The sequence below is a fragment of the Barbus barbus genome (genome assembly GCF_936440315.1).
Source record: "Barbus barbus genome assembly, chromosome: 44".
NCBI classification, from domain to species: domain Eukaryota; kingdom Metazoa; phylum Chordata; class Actinopteri; order Cypriniformes; family Cyprinidae; genus Barbus; species Barbus barbus.
In genome coordinates, this window is record NC_136722.1 from 11778798 (window position 1) to 11802986 (window position 24189).

Below are 24189 nucleotides of genomic sequence, written 5' to 3' on the forward strand. Positions count from 1 at the left end.
TATGATTATTAATATTTGATCCATTAGTAAGATATTTAAAGAATGTGTTTTTTTCTCATATTGATATATGAACCATCATATTAAGTATGCTATTAAGACTGCTATTTAAATGTGAATCTGCATGTTTGAATGAGTGGCGCCGTATATACATACACATACTCAACACGCGTAATAGTTGCGGTGTTATGGTGTCTGCTGTCTCGCAATATGAGAACATGAACACAAATCTTCATCTCCAGAGCTGCCCTGAGAGATCATTTGATCATAATTTCACAGTTGCATTTGAGAAACTATCATCAGATACACACGCAAACTCTAGGTCTTCTCTACAACCCACCAAACTAAAATAAATGATGACAGATATATTACTATTCTACAGTAGAATGTAGGTATTGTTAATTTAAAAGGTATTGTGCATTTAAAAGGAATTGTTATGTTTTCATTTTATTACATTTTAAAATATAAAGTTTTATGCATTAATTTAATAGCCACTGTTTTTTGGTAATACAATTTATTAAATCATAAAAAATAATTCAAAATAGAGGAAAAACTAATTTCTGAAAAAACACAACACATTTACAATTTAAAAATGTAAAAAATAAAAAAACAAAACAGATTTCATAAGGCCCTACATACCGTTTAGGAGTAAACATGGAGTGTCTATGCTGGTCTGATTTATTAAATTATTTAGTTAGTACCTAGAGGTGTTTCTTACTTTTTTCCTCAGAATAGGAAATATATAAAGAGATATAAACTCACAATTGTGAGAAATAAAGTCAGAATTACGAGAACCCTTTTTTCTGGCAAATTTGAGTTTGTATCTTGTAATTCTGACTTTTTTCCTCTGAGATATAAACTTGCAGTTGCTATTTATAAGGTCCAATTTTGAGGGGGGGAAAAAGACTGATAAGTTCTCAGAGGTTATATCTTACAATTTTGACTTAAGTCGCAATTGCGTGTTATAAAGTCAGAATTGCGAGATATAAACTCACTATTCGGAGAAAAAAAAAAATCACAATTGCTAGATATAAACTTACAATTCTGACTTTTTTTTCTCAGAATTGCTAGAAAAAAAGTCAAATGTGAGATAAAAAGTCACAATATTTATTATTTATTTATTTTTCAGTGGTGGAAACAGGCTTCCATTTTAAAGTGTTTTTATTGTCAGGTTTTTTCTTGTGCTGTGTGATTTAACACACTGCAATACTGTAAAGCTCTCAATTACACCACTATAGAAAGTTCCCCTTGTGTAATAATTATATCTAGCATAATTACTCTAACAGTGAACTGTGAGCAGAGAGCTCACACTTTGTATGACACACACACACACACACACACGTTGGTTTTTGTGGTTTATGGGGACTCTCCATAGGCGTAATGCTTTTTATACTGAACAAACTGTGTGTGCTATTGCCCTACACCAACCCTACACCTAAACTTAGCCCTCACAGGAGACTTTGTGCATTTTTAGATTTTCAAAAAAAACACCATTTAGTATGTTTTTCAAGCCTTTTGAATTACGGGGATATAGGCAGTGTCCTCATAAACCACCTTCATATTGTAATACCTCTGTCATACCCATGTCATTATACAAATTTGTGTCCTCATAAACCACATAAACATGCACACGCGCACACACACACACACACACACACACACACACACACACGCGCACACACGCGCACACACACACACACACACACACACACACACACACACGTTAATTCAGTTCCACACTTTCTCCAGGGGCTAGCTGCATAAACTTTGCCTTTGTGGCCCTGTCCCAAATGGCACCCTAAACCCTCACGGTCACTTTCGTGATGTAATTGTTGTGTTTGACAAGAATCACACGGACACAGCAAGTAGCATCAACTTATTGTCTCACTTTACTTTTCTCACTCCCCGTCCCAGACCCCAGTAAACGAACACCTACATTGGTCAGGCATGACAAAATGCTTTCAGCACAATCAAACTCGATGCATCACTGAACACTAACTCAACGTCTTATCAAACAACACGTTTGAGAGAACATAACAGCAATGCCGCTTTGACTGTCGGGTAGAAGTCTGCTGCGGAGCTCACCTTGGTGCGGGCTCGGCTGACGTGCGTATCGAGGGCACATAGCGGCCGCAAAGGGGGTGCTCGAGAGCACACTTCTGAACTCTAAAATGACGAATGGTACACACTACGGTCTCGTGGACTTAACGGACATTGTTAGTCCATAAGACCGCAAGTGCACATGAAGTGTTCCATTTGGGACAGGGCCTTTTAAGACTAGTTGTTTGAGCAACTAGTAGTTAGCAAGAGCTAATGATATATATATTTTTTTGTATTCAAATTAGACCAATCTATGTTTTTATGTAACCAATTTTAAAATGTTATGACCAGTCTTAAAGTAAAAAATCAGATGACTAACTTGTAAGACTAGTCTAAGCATTTTATGCCACTGTATGAACACCTGCACTAAACACATGGTGGTCTGAATTCATGCTGAGCCAGTCCAGTCCATATACAGACTCAAAAATGCCCATCTTAGCAAACCTCACCACCTCTGTAATCTGAAATCAATACACAACAGACTCAATCTGTGTGCCTCGTTGCCAGACAGCACGTTCCCAGCAGCTCCAACCTAGCAGTGATGGTATAAAGAGGCTTTTCTGGAAGATTCAGACAAGGAGGAAGGAGAGAGATTTTCTTATTATATATACACTCTCACACGCTGCCGTTTTGGGTCTTGGGAATGCTCTGGAGTGGTTTGATAAGCCTGATTGGTCCCATGTTTGTCCTTTTGACCAACTGCACCTTAAGCTTCTACTGATTTGGACTCTTCTGTTCCCTGTCAAAGATTGTACTGTGTGTGTTTCCTTCAGCAAAAACATGAGCAGGGCTACTTTTGCAGAGAAGTGTTATTGTTGTTACTCTTACAGCTTTGTATTCGTTAAATAGTGTTACTCATTCCTGTGCTGATATTATATTAGCCACAGATAGACTAATATTTAATCTAAACAGGCTATAAAGGTTTGCAATTAAAAGTGTAAGGCCACCCCAGGCATTCAAATTCAAGTTTAAAAAATAAGTCAGTATATAACTGGTATTTTATGACCTCATATTAGTTAGATTCAACTAAATATATTGTAACAACGCATTTGTTGCATCACACATCTATTTAAATTAATATATGAATTACATCTTAAATATGTAAATCTAAACTATGTCAAACGTGTAGCCTGAAATCTGGATGATGCAAGGGGAAAATTCATGGACATTTGTCAACTACCAATTTTAGACTTTTGAAAAGGGAGGCTTTTGCTTAAAACCCTTTCCTCTGCATTCATTAGTTTGGCTCATTTACTTTGGCCTTTAGGTTTGTAATCACTTTGCAGTGAGTGGCTGTCTGGTGATGGCAGGTTATGTGTGAGCAGATTGGGCTTAATGTAAATTAACTTTCAGAGCAGGAAAATGTGATGCATTTACTGATGCATAGAAGTGTGTAGTAAACAAGAAATGTTTTTCCCAGTCAAATCAATTTCATTCATTTGACCATTTATCTGAGAAATGTCCACCATTTTTTAGTTGAAATAGAAAATTATATTTTGTACTTTTCTTTAGAGACATTAGCTTTATGCATGTATGTATGTGTTTGTGTGTGATTGTATTATTTTAATTATTAGTAAGGATGTGCCAATCAGGTTTTTTGTGCCCCCAATCCAATCCGAGTCAAATATCCCGATACTGAGTCCCAATCCGATACTTATATATTCTTAGTGTCTGGTGCACAATTCAAGTACATTCAAGTTATTAAAATCAATCCAATGTATACATAGTTGTGCAGAGAGTAAAAGTAATATATGTATAATATAATAAATTATCATATATAATTACAAGATACTCTTTATGCACACACTATATGAAGACTTTGATAGATGTAAACATTTTATAATGGTAGACATTGTACAATAAGCACAATAATTGCAACATATGGCTAGGAAGCTTGCGGTGTCAGAACGCCAAATCCGAAGTAAGACGTAACCCATAGCTACATGTTATGATGTCTCAGATTGTCTGACGGCAGACAAAAGTACATGATAAATGGATGAGAGATCAGTACAAAAATGCGCATCAAATACACTGAACACAGAAGCTCAAACGTGTGGCGCGCTAGAACAGACCTCGCTGGTCCTCGCATGTCACACACGCTCTTTTCTTATTATTTGGGGTTTTAATGGCAGCCGAGCATGCACATTTGAGCATCTTTTTCTTTTAATGGAGATTGGCAATACCACATACCGTCACCCACTGCACGACACTGACATGACAGCTTCCCTTTCAGATGCAAAACTTATGGGAAGAGAGTATTAAAATGAATCACGCAACGCAATTTATTAACGTTTGCGCACATCAACTTACTGGTATTTGCACCATTATTTAATGCCCCCTCCCAAAATGTCTTAAACTATTTTGCGTTTGAAATGGCTGCATTTGTTGTTACTAGTAAGAGGCACCGTAGAGAACAGAGAGCATGTGGTAGAAGGGAGAGGATTTTTTCCACACGTATTAATTTATTTGGAATGCCAGAAGAACATATTAGAATCCGAATATCATTGCACTAATTTACGCTGCGCTTGAAAGATTGCGTTGGTCAAAATTAGGGCTGCTTGATAAATCACATGCAATTGTAATGCGCATCTCGTCAGTAAAGCCGGTTCTGTGATTAGTAATAAATCTCCATCACATGCTTTCAGATGGAGCGGCATTTAATACACAGAGCCGTAGTTCACTGACAAGCTACGGAATATCGCGTTCATAATAGAATGCAATTCATCTGCGATTATGAACGCGATATTGTGTAGCTTGTCAGGGATCTACGGCTCTGTGTACTAAATGCTGCTCCATCTGAAAGCACGTGATGGAGATTTACTACTAATCACAGAACCGGCTTTACTGACGAGATGTGCATGACAATCACATGCGATTTATCGTGCAGCCCTCGTCATTATGAAAATTAGATGTTGCGTCTGTGTTCTTTAATTTGCACATTGCCAGTTAATCACCCGCAGAAATGTTCACGCCCGTTGGCGCCGTTTTATAATTGTGCTCTCGAGCTAATTTGCCCTGTTTAGTTCATCCTTGAGATCGGCTTGGGACATCCCTAGTTATTAGCTAGTAGCTAGTAGTATTTTTATTTGATCAGTTTTTTGTAATCCACTGTAATTAAATGGCAATAAATAAATACTACTAAATGGCTTTATTAAAGGGATAGTTCACCCAAAAATGAAAATTACCCCATGATTTACTCACCCTCAAGCCATCCTAGGTGCATGGTTATAGTTATATACTATTACAGATTATGGTTTATAAAGTTTTAAATATGGATTTTTTTTTTTTACACAAATACATTGATTCACTTCAGGAGGCCTTTATTAACCCCATAGAGCTGTGTGGAGTACTTTTTATGATGGATGGATGTGCTTTTTTGGGCTTCAAATCTCGACACCCATTCACTGCCATGATAAAGCTTGGAAGAGACAGGACATTTTTAAATATAACTCCGATTGTATTCATCTGAAAGCAGAAAGTCATATACAACTAGGATGGCTTGAGGGTGAGTAAATCATGGGGTAATTTTAATTTTTGGGTGAACTTTCCTTTAAATAAAAAATTACAAAATTGTGTTGATTATATATTGTACTGAATAATATCGTATTCAATTTGTAATGTTAGATCAGTTACATGCTGTAACTAACAACTCAAAGAAAGATCCACGTAAGCAGTCGGCAGCCATTACCACTGCTCATAAATATTTAATTCATATGTGAGTTTGTTTATATGTTGTAACTAAGTTTAACAGCATAATGCCTCTTGTGTGAGTGTATGTACACATTTGTGTGTGTGTGTGTGTGTGAGAGACAGCTGTGGTGTAACCCAGATCCCCGGCACAGCAGGAGCTGTCTTGCACACAACAAATATGCTTGTTTACCATCCCGCCAGATAATTCCTTGTTTTGTCCTACCCGACTGAAACCGGGCCAGAACTTTGAGCAACAGATCTGCAGTATAATGACTTTATTTATTTCTATTTTTTTTTTAAAGACTGGCTTGTTTCAAGTGAGGTACGAAAAGCTTGTTTGGCTTCTGTCATTTCATAGGAACTAATGAAGAAGAATCGAGAGGTTGCCACTTGTTTTCTTCTCTGGTCGTTGTTAGTTGGAGCCCCTGCGGTGGGAACTGATGGTGTTGGCCAACTGGCTGTTTGCAGTCAAAATTGGGGAGTCCAACACAGCGGCACTTCTGTCGATGTTATTAGTTAGAATAAATGTAACGATGCCAGTGTTTGACAATAAATCGATACATATTTTCTGTGCATGTTACTCCTATAATGACATAAAGATAAGAGAAGGTTGTCTTTTTACTTCCTCATTTAGTGTTTGATGTTTCACAAGATGTCTTTGCAGTGTTTTTAGTATTATTTGCATACTATTATAGTATTTATGAATATTTATAATTAGTTATTGTTTTGTTCATGTCGTTTTTATTTATTTTTATTTTAATTGTAGTAATTTTTGTACAAATTAAACATAAGACATATAGAACTCTATATTTTTTTAAGATCATACAAGGGAAGAAAATGTAAAGAATAAGACATATTCATTGGACAAATCAGATACTAAGATATTATTTTAACTGCTTTTTTATAATCATTTTTATATTAATTACATTTATATTAATTAATTTATTATTTATATAATCTCTAATTATAATAATCTATAAACAATAATACAGAATTTGTGTTCACACAATGTTTTTTCTTGTCCTGTTGCTGAATGTCTGTTGAAATGAATAATGTATTTATAATGTAGACTATAGTCACGTCGTCTGGTTTTTCCATTATAGTTTGACTCAGTATTTGATAAAGACAGTTTCCTGGTTGCGCAGGTACACTGTTTTGCCTTTGCTATAAGAAAGTGATACAGCTTGTAGGCCAGACATTGCAAATATTGTGAGTGTGTGTGTGTGTGTGTGTGTGTGTGTGTGTTATCATCCAAGTGCTGTTTATCTGGCCGTTGCTTCATTTCCTCCATCCTGCAAAGCTCACTGCCAGCTCAGATCATCTGTGGCACGGTCCCCTGACTGCAATTTCCTAAGGTGATGGAAACACACATGTGGATGGTGTCCGATGGCAGGTCGCTGGGGCCACAGAGGCATAACATGTTTACCAAGCATGCAGGACAAGTGGCGCGCCGACTGCCCTTGGGTTCATACAGGCTCCCACAAATCCGCTTGCATCAAAAGTGTGACATCTGGATGAGAGGACACCTTCTGTGCCGCCTGAATCATGTAGCAGGAGCGCTCAGTTCTGCCACATTCAACCCTCCTCCAACACACCTGCCTGGAGTTTTCAGGAAAGCACAAGAAACTCTATTTGATCTTTACTAGTTCACACAATTAAAGATGCAGACACTTTAGGCTCAAGTCATGTCGGTGATGTTTTATTGACTGCTAAGCAAAGCCTTATGTGTGGACAAGTAAGGTCAAGGTCTCAGAAATTAAATAGAATATACATAAAATCAATACCTGAATAACTCAGATATCTGTATCAGCACGTAAATTAGCATATCTGCTGAATATCTGCTTTGTATATTAACAAACTCTTAGTAGTCAGTACTGCATTCCAGTAAGTTATAAACAAACAAAATGTTCTAGCAATAGTAAAAATAGTACATGTATAAAAATGAAACTTATGCCACTCTCATACATCTTTGTTTGCACTGTGAATTTGCACAAAGCATAATGTGAATGACTGCTTATATTACACACTGAATATGTATACAGGAATGTTCTCTAGTGGTTGGAAAGTAGATGTTGTCGCGTTAACTATTGGGACACAGTACCACTTTTAAGTCCATACCGTACATTTAAAATTGCGATAAAATGGAAGTAGCAGCAGATATTTGCTTCCATATTGAGCCATACGTCTCAGCACAACAGATATGTTGGGTGGGTTGTTGGAGTCAACTGGAATAAAAATGTAAATTATTAATAATAAATAAAATGATAAAAATTTGATCATACAACAAAGCATTTAAGACATTGGGAGATATAGAGTGACAACTGATATTTATATGCATTTTATGTAAGTAGTCTGCTTATAAAGATCTCATTGATTTAAATAGAAGCTACACTCTAAAATGCTGGGTTAAATGCAACCCAGTGCTGGGTAAATATTGGACAGAACACATGCTCGGTTGTTTTCAATGAAACATTGGGTTAAATGTTTAACCCAACCTTCTGGGCAGTAACCCAACCGGTGGGTCTAAACAACCCAATCACTGGGTTCATCCATATTTTACCCAGCGCTGGGTTGTATTTAACCCAGCATTTTTTAGAGTGCATCTTTTAGCCATATACAGGTACATCTAAAAAAATTGTGTGTGTAGTATCACAGTGCTGAGTGCTGAATCAAAGCATATTAAATGCAAAGTTGACTGAAAGGAAGAAATTGGGTAGGAAAAGGTGCACAAGCAACAGGGATGACCGCAAGCTTGAGAATACTGTCAATCAAAGCTGATTCAAACACTTGGGAGAGCTTCACAAGGAGTGGACTGAAGCTGGAGTCAGTGCATCAAGAGTCTCCACGCTCAGACGTCTTCAGCAAAAGGGCTACCAAGCCACTTCTGAAACAGAGACAATGTCAGAAGCATCTTACCTGGGCTGTGGAGAAGAAGAACTGGACTGTTGCTCAGTGGTCCAAAGTCCTCTTTTCAGATAAATTAAAATTTTGCATTTAATTTGGAAATCAATGTCTGGAAGAAGAGTGGAGAGGCACAGAATCTAAGCTGCTTAGAAGTCCAGTTTGAAGTTTCCACAGTCAGTGATGATTTATGGTGCCGTGACGTCTGCTGATGTTGGTCCATTGTGTTTTATCAAGTCCAGAGTCAATGTAGCCATCTACCAGGAGATTTTGGAGCACTTTATGCTTCCATCTGCTGACAAGCTTTATGGAGATACTGATTTGCTTTTCCAGCAGGACTTTAGCACCTGCCCACAGTGCCAAAACCACTTCCAAGTGCTTTGATGACCATGATATTACTGTGCTTGATTGGCCAGCCAACATGCCTGACCTGAACCCCATATGGAATCTATGGGATATTTTCAAGAGAAAGATGAGAACCAGTCGATCCAACAATCCAGACGAGCTGAAGGCTCAATAGTGCCTCAGCAGTGGCACAGGCGTTCAGATGAGTCAGCGCTGAAACCCATCAGTTTTGTTGAGTGCACGTGAGTTCGCTGAATGAATTCCGGACTCTTGCAAATTCTGTCATCAGAAGCGCGGATGTTCATACAAAGTAAGATAATGATTTCACAGTGTAGCCCGCCTCAGTGATTATAACGATAGTTTCTGTTTTTTTTTTTTGTTGTTGTTTTTTTAGAGTGCTTAAACTCGCCATAGATAAAAGTTAATGACGACACTTTAATTATATATATATATATATATATATATATATATATATATTTTTTTTTTTTTTTTTTTTTATTAGCCGCTTGAATAACTGTGGAAAGGAAACATTATATAATTATCAATTTTTAATGTTTTAATTAAATTGTAATCATGTTAAATACAAATTAAGTTCCATTAAACATTTTATTATGTCTGGTACTTGCCTAAAAAGACGAGTTTTTGATGTGTGTAGTTATTTGGCTGCTTTTAGCTTTACCAGAGTTGGTTCACCCTCCTATATCTGCATATTATTGCTCAGTTTAGGCCTCTGAATAAAATTGTTTAATCCACCCCTGTAGCCTATAACTCAATGAAACTCTCATGCATCAAGCAAGATAAGATAAGATCTATAACATGCATTTACTACTATATAAAAAGTATTCTATATTATTAATAAATGAAACGATAGGTATATCTGAGAAGCATAAATGTACTGGAAATAGTATGCTCTTTTGGCATAGCCTACTATTCTCAAAACACTATGATTTGGGACGCACTAATTATTATTAGGACAGATAGTATGCGAATTGGGGGCAGAGAGCTGGCGCAGGATTCAGCATGCTCAAAAATACATTGGTTTTTCAAAAAGAAAGAAAGAAACAGTTCATCCAAACTAACCCACCCACCTGTAACAAGTTACAGTCTGCAATACCTGTACGTTTCTCAGAAGCGGCTCTGGATTCTAAATAAAGTCTGTGTTATTGAGCTTGTATTTGTTTGAGGCAGTGCTCTATATATGGGCTTGGGATTGTTAAGAAACAAGTTTTGTGTGCTTCTGGATATTCTACTCCTCCTCATCCATAATTGATCACACAAAAAAAAGCCATCTTCCTCTCCTGCCAAACACTGATAGGTGGAGAGTTGCCAAGATCTTTTTTTCCGTCTTGTTTGAGGAACGATGTGGTATTAATGCACTAATGCGATCAATGCTGCATTCAGAAGCGCAAGTTAATCGATGCGCAGAGATGTGTTTTGCTGTACACTTCTTATTATCTTTACTCGAATGTCTTTTGGAATCGGTATCGTGTCGATAACACGCGTTATGTTATATCTTTGGCTCTTTCAAGGGACGAGCTTGACGATGACGCTCATTCCGCGAGCGCAGACGTTTCAAAGCTTCCTTTCTGAGCAGACGGAGGAGGAACGGAGCCAGGAGCGAGCGACAGCGGCCTCTAGCGGCTGCGACAGGGACTGCACGGTCACGGCTTGACGAAAGCCACGACTCACGGACATTCCAAAGCTTTGGGAAGCTCATAATAGACACATGTACAGTATGAACTCTCTCTATATATGTATGTATATGTATGACTTAATAATTATTTGTAGAACAGTGTGTATGACTCTAGGAGCCTCTTTTTGTACGTCAAAATGCCAAAAAGTTGTACCACAAACTTTGTCCTTGTGTAGTTTAAGACAAATGGACTTTCTGCAGTTATTTTTCAGATTTAGCCTACTGTAAATATGAATGCGCTGTAGCGCTTAACACCACAAGGTTCTTGCATTTTTGTCTGTCGTTGTAATGCCAATCAGAATAGATTCTGTCAAACAAATAATCTGTTTGTGTTTTAGCACCCTGCACTTTTAAATTAGAGCTTGTTTTGCACTTTTGTCATTTGCTTTGGGTTTCAAATATGTGCAGCCATGTCTGTAGATGCGTGCAATGTGGGAAATGGGGAAATTGTATACTTTTAAAGGTATAGTTCACCCAAAAATGTCAATTCTGTTCACTTTCCAAACTGGTATGACTTGCTTTCTTCTGTGGAACACAATAGAAGACATTTTGAAGACTGCTGGATGCACGTTTCCATCAAAAGCATTGTAATTTATCATAAAAGTGTCCACAATACTCAATTCTGAATCCATACAATCAATCAGTTGATCTAGTTCACAAAAACAGTTAGCCCTCGTAGTAAATTAATCATTCAGACTATGTTTGCAAGTTCCATTGAACTCTATTGGTAATGATGGAACTTGCCACTATAGTTGCTTTGGGAAACACATCCCAGGTTTGGATTATGAAAAATTATTTTTTACATTTTTGGACGAACTATTCCATTTAATCTTTTCCCCCTTATTTTATGTGAAATTAATTTCTGAAATGTGTCTACACACTGGACGAGAGGTTCGGTTAATCTGAATCTTCTCACACAGCAGAAGAAGTGCCTTCAGACTCTGCTAGACTGAGACTCTGGCCAGAACGCTGATTAAATTAGCATTCTGCTAGCCATCCAACATGTTTATAACTGAATTACGTTTATACGTTGACACTGCATTTGTCTAAAAGCAGAACAAAATGTCTATTCTCTCCCTGCACAGGAACATTCTTTCCCAAGAACTCTACTGAATGGGTTTCAAAGGTTCAAATGGTCTTGCAAAGATAGTGGATGATAGAAGTGTGCACAGAAACAATAATGCATTCAGTGCGACAATCAATTCAGATTTACTCGACCATAAAATACCTGACTGTTGATGTTTTGTCTAATTGTGCTAGAAAACCTGTTTCAGCCAGAATAACAACACAAATGATCATGTCATGACTCTGGATGTGGAGCTAAAGGTTTGAGAAGCACAGGGAAAAATCCCCCCCCCCCCCCTTTTCCACATGTAATTATTTACTCCGAATTCATTCTAGTCAGCGTTTAGTAGAACTTGAATGTGAATTAACCTCTGTTTTTTTTTTTTTTTTGCAATGTGCATTGTTCATTTAAAATGTCTTTTAAAAAGGGAATGCCCTTTTCTGAGGAGATTTCTAAGGGATATTTGGTCAAACACTGTGTTTTAATCCATAATATTCCAAATTTTGCCATTACATTACATGGAAAAATTACATGGGAATTCCCTTTGGGCTTTTTCAGGAATCATTTCTTGTATAATGTCTTTCGGGTTGTGTTAAAGCATTTACATAGGTTTCAGTTTGTGTGTGTGTACGCTTATTTGTAACTGTTATGTTGTTTTTTTTTAATCCATGTTTTATTTTATGGCATTAAGTAGAATTTTGTCCTGTGTGGATATATGTCAATGTTTACTGAGTAAAATAAACTGAATGGACTTTATAGAAACTGCTGAATACAGTATATGCATCTGTGACAAAGAAATAATTCACCAAAAATGAATATGTATGTACAGGTCCTTCTCAAAAAATTAGCATATTGTGATAAAGTTAATTATTTTCTGTAATGTACTGATAAACATTAGACTTTCATATATTTTAGATTCATTACAACACAACTGAAGTAGTTCAAGCCTTTTATTGTTTTAATATTGATGATTTTGGCATACAGCTCATGAAAACCCAAAATTCCTATCTCAAAAAATTAGCATATTTCATCCGACCAATAAAAAAATGGCCATTATGTTCAGTTATGCACTCAATACTTGGTCGGGAATCCTTTTGCAGAAATGACTGCTTCAATGCGGCGTGGCATGGAGGCAATCAGCCTGTGGCACTGCTAAGGTGTTATGAAGGCCCAGGATGCTTCGATAGCGGCCTTAAGCTCATCCAGAGTGTTGGGTCTTGCGTCTCTCAACTTTCTCTTCACAATATCCCACAGATTCTCTATGGGGTTCAGGTCAGGAGAGTTGGCAGGCCAATTGAGCACAGTAATACCATGGTCAGTAAACCATTTACCAGTGGTTTTGGCACTGTGAGCAGGTGCCAGGTCGTGCTGAAAAATGAAATCTTCATCTCCATAAAGCTTTTCAGCAGATGGAAGCATGAAGTGCTCCAAAATCTCCTGATAGCTAGCTGCATTGACCCTGCCCTTGATAAAACACAGTGGACCAACACCAGCATCACTGACTGTGGGTACTTGACACTGGACTTCAGGCATTTTGGCATTTCCCTCTCCCCAGTCTTCCTCCAGACTCTGGCACCTTGATTTCCGAATGACATGCAAAATTTGCTTTCATCCGAAAAAAGTACTTTGGACCACTGAGCAACAGTCCAGTGCTGCTTCTCTGTAGCCCAGGTCAGGCGCTTCTGCCGCTGTTTCTGGTTCAAAAGTGGCTTGACCTGGGGAATGCGGCACCTGTAGCCCATTTCCTGCACACGCCTGTACACGGTGGCTCTGGATGTTTCTACTCCAGACTCAGTCCACTGCTTCCGCAGGTCCCCCAAGGTCTGGAATCGGTCCTTCTCCACAATCTTCCTCAGGGTCCGGTCACCTCTTCTCGTTGTGCTGCGTTTTCTGCCACACTTTTTCCTTCCCACTGAGGTGCCTTGATACAGCACTCTGGGAACAGCCTATTCGTTCAGAAATGTCTTTCTGTGTCTTACCCTCTTGCTTGAGGGTGTCAATGATGGCCTTCTGGACAGCAGTCAGGTCGGCAGTCTTACCCATGATTGCGGTTTTGAGTAATGAACCAGGCTGGGAGTTTTTAAAAGCCTCAGGAATCTTTTGCAGGTGTTTAGAGTTAATTAGTTGATTCAGATGATTAGGTTAATAGCTCGTTTAGAGAACCTTTTCATGATATGCTAATTTTTTGAGATAGGAATTTTGGGTTTTCATGAGCTGTATGCCAAAATCATCAATATTAAAACAATAAAAGGCTTGAACTACTTCAGTTGTGTGTAATGAATCTAAAATATATGAAAGTCTAATGTTTATCAGTACATTACAGAAAATAATGAACTTTATCACAATATGCTAATTTTTTGAGAAGGACCTGTATATAATGCGTAGTAAGGCAGCAGTTATTTGATCAAAAATACAGAATGGCGTTACACTGACACAGAGAGACAGAGAAGAGACTAACTGTTGAATAAATGTCGTTATTTAGATTTTCTTTCTGTACTATTCTGACGATGCTTTTCACACTTTTATGGACCTTGACAGTGTAATTTACTATGCAGTCAATGGGACAGTCACAAACCTCCCGGTTTTCATCCAAAATCTCTTAAATTGTGTTCCGAAGACGAACGAAGCTTTTACGGGTTTGGAACGACATGGGGGTAAGTGATCAATGACAAAATTTGCATTTTGGGGTGAAGTATCCCTTTAAACAACGTATGCAACGTATGTACGCAGATAAGTTATGTTCAGATCAAAGCGTAAACAACATAAAAAAGTGTATCCGTGCACAGTGCTGCTGACACAGAACAGCAAATCTTGTTTACGTATGTGATACTCTCCAAAATGGCGCTATTGGGTGACACGGAGGAGACGAATTGTTGAATAAAGTCGGTATTTTTGTTTTCTTTGCACACAAAAAGTATTCTCATAGCGTCGTAAAATTACGGTTGAACCACTGATGTCACATGGATTATTTTAACGATCTCCTTGCTATGTTTCTGAGTCTTACTCGTGGAAGGATCCTTGCTGTCTATGCAGGGTCAGAGAGCTCTCGGAATGCATCAAAAATATCTTAATTTGTGTTCCGAAGATGAACGAAGGTCTTACGCTTTGGAACGACATGAGGGTGAGTAAATAATGACAGAATTTTGATTTTTGGGTGAACTTTCCCCTTAAGAAAGTTTAAAATAACCACATTAATTTGAAATATAAATCTTAAATGTAATGTACTTAATGTATATTTAATGTACTTTGATCCCAAACTTTAGATGTAATGTATTTTTTCCTTTAAGAGTTGTTCATGTTACTTACATGAGTATATAAAAAAGAAAAGCAAAAAGTCAACATTAAATGTTAATTTCTTTATATGAGTCTTAAAGAACATACATCAACAACATCATAAAGGCATAATACAGTGTCATGAGGCCAAATCCTATCAAGCCAAATTTTTGATTTGTAGATGCATCAAAATGTGATTCATTTTATTCCTGTACATGTTAAGTGCTCTGTGCTCAAACATCACATCTGAACTCTTGAATGAGTTTAATCATTTAAAGTCGTATCACAAACAAATAATATTCCACCTGTAAGCTGAGCATTGTCAGTTCACCTAAGTAATGGAGCCATCCTCCTTTTCATTTTCATTCGTGAGGCTGGTACTTCCATTTCTGCGGAGAGAAAGCATTCGGACTCAAACTGAGACACGAGACAAGGATGTGATTTTGAGAAGATTCATCCACTCAAAAGCTCTCTGAGGTCCAATCATTTGATAATTAGAGTCACTCAAAGTAAAGTGTTGCTTCGGCGTCTGCTCCCAGTGACCGTGCTTGGCTTATATCTGGCTTTGATACAGTCCAGAAAGCTTCTTAAGAAGATTATCTGTCAAACCGACTTCACTGAGGAGCAGAGAGGACATTTTCCCCAATGTGGTCATGAGCAGCCAACATCCAGTACCATTATGCAAAGACATGTCATGTAATGTGGGTTCAGGGTCAGGCTCGAATGGTTAATGTAATGATGAAGATGACGATGATGGTGGTAGTGGTTCATCAAATGACAAATTATATGCATGGCTCCATTATTCTTCTGCATTAGGAATTTCTCCTCCGATCCATCCATTAGTATTCAGTTGCAAAAGCATTTCTTGGCACTGGCGTTTGGTTTGTGTTTTATGATTTCTGCTGTTCGGCTACAGCTAATTTTCAACTAGTTCCAATTTTTAGGTTTTAGCTCTGTAGAAGGGTAGTATATCTCATCTCTTTTGTTTGTGTTTTTCATGAGCTCTCACTATGTGAAAGTTAACATATATATCTTTATCTCTTGTCCCACTTCTGGTCCCCTTTTTCATCCTGTCATAGACACAGCCATGGTCATATGTGTTACGCTGCCACAGAAAGAAAGCATTCAGAGTGAGTTATGAATGAAAAATTAGCATTAGACCTACTGCACAACAGTAGTGTTAAGGGACTTTAGTAGCAGTTAAGCAAAGACATGACACCACTGTTCAATACAATATAATAAACATTATAATGGAAAATATCAAATGCAGAATTTATCTAAACTATATTGTGTAAAGTAAAAATGGATTCAGGAGAGAGCGATTGGAAGTGGATATGAGCGCTATATTGGCTTTGCATTTTTGAAGCAGACATATGTACAACATTATTATTAATGATACATTGTGTTAATCCCAACAATGAAATATGGCTGAATGTTTATATATATTATACAGCAGAGTGAATTTCATGAAATATGTCCAGGTTGTTTTCAGTGTTATCAACTAAAACTAAAACCTTAAATGAAAAAAATAAATAAATAAATAAATAAATGAAAGAATGAATGAATAAAAAAAAAATATTAGATGAAAAATTGTAATTAAAATAAAATAAGTTAGAATAAATTACTAAAACTGAAATAACAGTAAATTAAAGCTAAAGACAGGTTATTATACTATTAAACTGGTTATTATATTTTATTTATACGTATGTATAAAATATGATTAATAATATTATAGTAAAATATTATAAGAATACAATCTAAATGTATACATTATATATCAAAATAACACATACAAAATAAAAATAATGAAAATATTATTAGAATGATATAATACTGTTAAAATACTAATGTAAATGTTAAAAACATATAATTGTTTTCAACTGTATAATTGTTGTAAATAAGTATTTACTGCAGCATTTGCTGCTCTGAATTGCATTTGTTGATTTTAATAAATATAACTTCAGTATGAACCAGATTATTCATTACTGCATTATTATATGATTAAAAAGAGGGTTTTTAACCACACTACAATTTTGGAGGAGTAATGCAACCACAGTAAGTCACAGTGCGCCAAAAAATAAATAAAAATGTAACTCAATTTTGTGGTGTAATATGGTCATGAACAATTCATACAGCAACAAATCAGCTGTGCGGAGCAAACTGATTGACATATTTACCTGTCTTTTGGCAGGGTGCAGTTTGATTCCGTACTCCTCTCTCTTTCTTTTCATCCTGTGAAAACCAGTTTAGAAATTGAGTGATGGTTTACTCTAGATGACAGACATTTTATTAAGGAGCAGGAAAGCAAACACTGCAGTATAGAGATAACCTCGCTTCGCTGCAAAATAACAAACGGCACACTCAGTATAAAACTTAGTAAGTGTGTTGGATGGGATGGGATTTCACAGCCAATTATCTGAGAGACCTTTTAACAGACAAACCAGATGCTTATAACTTCATATCTAATGAAAGCTATGGGAAATGCATTGTCCTTCAACCGTCAATCCAAATTCAGTCACAAGAAGCACAGAACACAAGTCTGTTTTTAGTTGTTAGCCCTCACGATTTCCACATAAAATCTGGAAACAATGGGTTTTGCTGTTAATATCTGGACAAGCACGTCCTATAACAACAAGACATCCTTACTTGAGTACTCAACTGATTTGAACCTCAAGTGTAAAAACTACGGTGGCCCAGTACTGCACAACACAACGGAATCTCCACAACACTACAAAATTACCAAAACACCGCAAAATCACCACAACTCAACGCATAGGACTAATTTAGTTGTGTTGTGCTTATTTCTGTGTGTTGCGGCTTGTTTCTGTTTCATTGTGCTAATTTTGTTGAGTTGCGGCTTGTTTCCATTGTGTTATGCTAATTTCGCTGTTGTGGCTTGTTTCTCTTGTGTTGTGCTACTTTTGTTGTGTTGCGGCTTGTTTCAGTTGTATTGTGACTTGTTTCCGTTTTGTTGTGCTGATTTTGTTGTGTTGCGCCTGGTTTCCATTGTGTTGTGCTAATTTCGCTGTTGTGGCTTTTTTCCATTGTGTTGTGCTAATTTCGTTTTCATGTGTTGTGCACTACTGGGCCACTGTAAAAATCTGCTGGGCATTTATGAATGAATAATACAGTAATATGACTAGGGTTGGCTACCGTTCTCATTTGAACCGATACGGTACTGGTATCGGTACCCAACGGTACTTTACTCTCTGTCTAATAACAAAAACATTTATTTCATTGAAAAATTAAGTCGAAAACTCTCAATTTCAACATTTTGAACAATAAGGCCCTACAATTTTTTTTCTTCTTCTAGAAATTATTTTGATTTTTTCTGATAATCAAATGAAGGCATGAAACCATTATTTATTTTTAATCAAATGAAAATGAAACCCTTTTAGTTTTTGGCAAACAAAATTGTCAAAATGAATACATTGTAGAAAAATTGTGTGAATATTCCTTTAAAAAAGTTTTAATAATAATTGTATTTTTTCTACAATTAAGTGGTTAATGTGGTTGTAATTATTTTTATTATTTAATTGTTTTATTTAAATTTGTCAGTAAATTGAATATATAAAGTAGTACATTATTCTATACAAAAGAAATACAAGAGTAATATATTTCTGTTCTATGTTAAACCACACTTTTATTTTGACAGGTTGCCGGGAAGTTTCTGTGTGTACAGTATGATATGATTGCAGTGTTGCCAACTTAGCGACTTTTTTCCAAAAAAGCGACTAGCGACAAATCTAACGACTTTTTGGACAAACCTTAGCGAGCTCTGTGATCTTAGGTACTGCGCAAAGCACCTCTTTCTCTGCATCTACTCTGTTCAGCGAGAGGAGTGTTCAGTTAAAATAGATATTATGTTGCTTCTCTAATTTTACAAGCAAATATAGCCAAAATCACAGCACAGGAATTGTCTTTGTCTTATCTTGTGTGTATTATTTGATTTGATCAGACGACGACTCAATTATAAATCAGGATTTTTGTGCACATTAACGGTTTGGAAGGGAGAGCTAGTTAGTCTTAAAGGGCCGCGTTTATGTCACTATTTCATATTTATTCTGTTGTCTGACAACAGAAACAGTAAAATATATAAATGAAAACAGTGTTATTGAGAATTTGGCTGCATTAAAATACAGTATGTGAGCACAGAGACCAACATATGTAAAAGGCATTATGACGTGATGACGTCATGAATATGCTAATTAGCGTATGACATAATTTAGCGACTTTTCAACCTGGCTTTAGCTACTTTCCATTGAAAGAAGTTCAACTATCGGAACATGCAGGATTAATATTTAAACCATCTTTTTGCGTTTTAATATCCGCATACACAAGTTCATATTGTGATTCGAATTAAGTGACAGACCTTCTTCTATTAATCCAAAAATTTATGAATTCCGTTGCATTCCGCGCTATAGAGTCTGGGAATGTGTTTTCACAGCGGCAATGCATTCTGGGAATTTAGGTCACGGGGGCTACCGCGGAGACTGGATAATATAGTGAATATAGACGTTGATATTATTTAATGTTTCTATATATATATATTTTTTTACTTAAGATCGCGTTGGAATGGTTAAAGCTCACTTTACATCATTTATAGCCCTTTGCACGGCCGGTGTGAAAAATGAGATTTTTTCAGCCTTAGAAAGCTGAAAAAGCAGCTATTTCCTGCAGACATTAATAGATGCCATAACCCTTATCGATGTCCGCATGAAATACCTCTGCTTTTGATTAACGCTATGTTGATACAGTAAGCATTAATCATTCCAACGCAATCTTAATTTGAATCACATAAACATAAAATAATAGCCTATGAAATGTTTAGATTCACTACGGAACTCGGATGAAAATACTCAAATAACTCAAATAAGATATGGCTTAATAATTGATCTCTGTAGATGTAATACAGTGATTTGCATTCAACTGTAAGCCCTCACACTACAAATAAAACAAAATCATATATGGAAATATTACCTGTGGCAGCTCTTTGATTTCGGCCACTTGTTTGTAAGGATTACGTTTCATTCATTCATTTATTTGATCGCTTGCATCATTGTTCGGCATCTCTAACAGACTTGGTTCATTATTTGCATAGCATCCACAATACACATCGATTCAAAGCAGTTTACAGTAAGTTCTGTTACCTCTATAATGGCTCAATTCTTTACTCTGAGCAGATTACTGGGCAATTGTGATGTATAACAATGCTAAACGATCCACTAAGATCTAGCTATATATTCAAAAATAGGCATGGTTTTTCTGCTCTAACCAAAGTGTTTTAGCAGTTAGCCTATATCAGTACCACTGTAGTGAAGGAGACCGAATAATGAATATTTGCAGCCTCTCAGACAAACTTTTTTTTTTTTTTTTTATTATTTAAAGAGATTTACATATTAGTCCATTTCATTCTAAGAGTATGTAAGATGGTTTTCAAAAAATATTAATAGTAAATGGTCGGCTTTTTTCTGTGGTGATTTGCGTGTGTTTACACTGCGCTCCTGAGCGTGACCTAAAACATGACGGAATCAAACGCGGCGTGACGTAGATTCCCATTCTCTATAGAGTAAATTCAGTTTCTGTCCGCGGTTGACCCTACAAATGTAAACACACTTCAGAACATTTCGGTTTACCCTGTGTGTTGTGTTTTAAAGAGTTCAAGGGGTGACATCATGTCACAGGGTCTCTCTCTCTCGTATGCGCCCAAATGCGTTCTCAGATACCAAAATATGGTACCGAATGATTTAATGTGAATCGGTACTCGGTAGTACCGACGCAATTCGGTCGATACCCTTAAAAGTACCGAGTTCGGTACCCAACCCTAAATATGACACACCTGTTCAGCCACGTCAGTGATAAAATCATCAGAATAGCGACACCAACCAGCCCTCCTCCAATATACACATACAGCATGTGATGAAGACCCATAAAATCTGAAATAAGGGATAAACAGGCATTAAACTTCAGCTAAATCAAATATTTAATTATCCAAATGTAAGGAAAAAACATTTATGATCTGAGCTGCAGCAGGACAGTGGTGTAACTTGAGTGTTTCAGTATTTTGGCTTAACAAGTTCTTCAAAAAAATAGATACAGAATCAAAATTAAGAACCTTGAAGACAAAATGGCATAGGGCAATTTTTCTCAATAAAATTATTTCATTTCTTGATTTTCCATGCTTCTTATATAAATCTTGTATGTTAGCCTAAGCGATGTATTTTGCATGTTTGTTGGTCATAGGTTCAGGAAAAAATAAAAATAAATGTATCAAGTACGGTGACATTTACCCTGGTTCAGTCCGTTATTACAGGTACAATGACCTAAATAAAATAGCATTGTTTTGAAAGTGATTTCTGTGCTTCATAAATTGCTACAACTACTGACTATGGATTTTTTGGCCACAAAAAGGTGAAAAAAAGAGGATAAAAAAATCTTTATGACATGATATTACATGACATTAACGTTTTTCAGGACTTTCAATCTCATATTTTGAGTTGAAAAAAAAAAAAATGGTAAAAGTACATTTTAGTATGACAGCGGTTCTCAACAAAGGGCCCAGGGTCCACCTGGTATCAATGACTTGTTCTTGCTGTTTTTTTATAAAAGGCAATTCAATTATTATTATTATTATCATTAATTCGCCCCCCAAATTATTTGAGGAAATGTGGACAAAAGAACATGAAAATCAGAATGTCCAAAGCAGGATCTGCAGGCCAAAGTTGGTCCGTGATGACCTTTGATTTTGCCCACCATGCCAGATCACAAGAGGGGGAAAATAGCAACAAAAATTATGCAATGCATAATGATTTTTGGTCCTTGTAGAGAACAGTTTGGGTGCCTCTGCTGTAAATAAACAGATAGTTCAACCCTTGTCCTACCTTGAGCAGGAGCAGGAGTGGTCAGCAGGATTGTGGTGGACCGGACACCGGTGTCTGTGCTAAAGTTGCAGCGGTAGAGTCCTCCATCTTCTTTGACAATGTTGGTGAGATGTAGACTGACCTCCATAGCATCACTGCAGTTCAGTTGTCCTCTAGTGTTGAACTCACTCAGCTCCACGCCATCTTCTAGCATCTGACATGTTGCTATAATATTACTACCGCCCACCTCAGCGTCCAGCTTCTCAATGCTTACTTGGTAAACCTCACCGTTGTGGACTAGGTTACACGTAATGGTCAGGTTGTCGTTCTCTGCGGCCACCAACTTAGTGTCCGGTTGAATAGAGAAGTTGGTGGTGATTGCTAGACAAAAAAAGGAGTATAAGTCTATATGATATACAATATGAGTATGAACCTAGTTAGCCATTCTTACTGTATACTTTGGAATCACAATTCAGGTTTAAACCTGTTGGGTCTTTGTCTGTAATGTTGGAAAATGTGACATGGTGAAATATAATTCACCTGCTTTTTCGACAAATGCGTCTTTGGTCCATGAACCCTGAGGATAAGTCTGCAGAGAGCAATGATACTGGCCGATGTCGCCCTCAGTGACATTCATTATGGAAATGCTGCCGTCCATCGCGGTGGATTTCAGAAAGGACACTCTGCCGTCATATGATGGCTCATAGTTGGAGCCATACTGAGGATGGTAAATAGCTACAGGTTGTGAAAGAGACTTTTTAGTCCAAGAGACCATAATGAGCTGGCCAGTCCACGGACACAGGCAGTCCAATACCATTCCTTCTTGCAGCGTGACTTTTGATTTTGAGGCTTTCATCTGAACGGAGCCTGGAAGACCATTACAGAAGTGTGGAAAATCAGACAGAGATAAAAACAGACACAAAGAAAAAACTAAATCATCTAAAGACGCTGGCAGAGAACGTCAGGGTTCACGTACACCTTCTGACCAACATGTTTTCCACTGGGCATTTGCTATTGCTGAATTTTTAAATTAATTTAATATTTTTAACACAAAAAAAATTATGAATTATTTTAGAAATACTCTGTTCAAAAGATTGGGGTCTGTAAGATTAAAAAAATATATTTTTTAAACAAGGCTGCATTTATTTTAACAAAAAACAGTTAAACTGCAATACTGTGAAATATTACAATTAAAAAAATCACGCAAAGCTGAATTGTTTAGCATCCGTTACTCCAGTCTTCAGTGTCACATGATCCTTAAATCCTTCAGATATGCCGATTCCAAGCTGTTCAAGAAACATTTCTTATAATCGATCTTCAAAACAGTTGTTCTGCTTGTTTTTTTTTTTGTCTTTTTGTGTGGAAACCATGATACTTTTTGCTGGATTCTTTGATGAAAGTTATTTAATAATAGCTAAAATAGATATAAAAACATTCTGATTTGTATCAATTCAAAATTACTATTCCATGACAAATATTTAAAATATTAAATATATTTCCAGGATTTATTTTTCGTAAGTAAAAGTAAAGGCGTATGTGCCGAAATACAATTGCTGGTGTGGCTTCTCTGTCACCATGCACATTGTTTATTGAAATTGCAGCAGAAGAACCTTATAAAACATTAATGGTTATTAAACTGCATTTTGCATCCTTATAGAACTAAACTAACAAAAATGATGCAACCAACAACCACAAGTAAAAACCAAAGTTACTTTCAATGTAACCACATATTCTCATTCCTTTTTAAAGGATTATGACAAATCAAAAATCAGTTATTTTAGACCATTTCTTCTTTAAAATGTATAGGATAAATCTGATTTATATTCACCGTATCAGCACTGAACGTCAATTCAATTCATATGTAAACAGTAACACTGTTTATCATGCTAAAGAACCACCATTCATGCTTACATCCTTTGATATTTACATAAATTAAGAACAATATATAAGCAACAGTTTCTACCTTTGCTAAAAAATTACCTTTTAGAAAACAGAGCTGCATCATGAGTACCAAGAAGTACCAGTAATCCTTTTGTACTGCCACCATCTTGCTCCTCTGAGACAGAATGAATACAGCATTGACAAGGACTGAGGTCGACCACAGCACTTTCTGTGTTCAGCTGCAAGACTCTGCAATCGCATCCTCAACCAGCAGATAAACACTGTTAGAGAGGAGGTGTTAAGGTCACCAAACAAGAATTCTACCCCACAGTTTTTTTTTTTTGTTCACCTAAAACTGAAAGAGCGGACTTGAAACCAATCTT

General features: G+C 36.7%; 2 protein-coding genes across 5 annotated transcripts in view; one reads left to right on the top strand and one right to left on the bottom strand.

Annotated features, from left to right (window-relative positions):
* Positions 1-24189, top strand: part of LOC306863357 (docking protein 6) — a 102953-nt gene that overhangs the window by 69134 nt on the left and 9630 nt on the right. For 2 of the 4 annotated variants that reach the window (XM_079406638.1, XM_079406641.1), the window contains one exon: positions 10563-12551. The exons of 1 other annotated variant lie outside the window; for it this stretch is intronic. In XM_079406638.1, coding sequence (XP_079262764.1) covers positions 10563-10705 — 143 coding nt within the window. In that variant the 3' untranslated portion in view covers positions 10706-12551. Of the gene's footprint in view, positions 1-6145; positions 6400-10562; positions 12552-24189 lie in introns of those variants that run through there. One more of the 4 variants, XM_079406640.1, reaches the window with a different exon arrangement.
* LOC306863356 (CD226 antigen-like) lies at positions 12188-24057 on the bottom strand. The gene is made up of 6 exons (XM_079406637.1): positions 23906-24057; positions 22466-22792; positions 21947-22306; positions 20905-21001; positions 17243-17297; positions 12188-16170 (listed from the first exon to the last, which is right to left on the bottom strand). The coding sequence occupies exons 1-6, from the start codon at positions 23970-23972 to the stop codon at positions 16039-16041; spliced, it is 1038 nt and encodes a 345-aa protein (XP_079262763.1). The 5' UTR covers positions 23973-24057; the 3' UTR covers positions 12188-16038.

Coding starts and splice junctions, on each gene's coding strand:
- LOC306863356 (XM_079406637.1), bottom strand. CDS start 23,972: ATGGTGGCAGTACAAAAGGATTACTGGTACTTCTTGGTACTCATGATG. Junction 22,307..22,465: donor CGCATTTGTCGAAAAAGCAG/GTGAATTATATT, acceptor TTTTTTGTCTAG/CAATCACCACCAACTTCTCT. Junction 21,002..21,946: donor CACTCCTGCTCCTGCTCAAG/GTAGGACAAGGG, acceptor CCCTTATTTCAG/ATTTTATGGGTCTTCATCAC.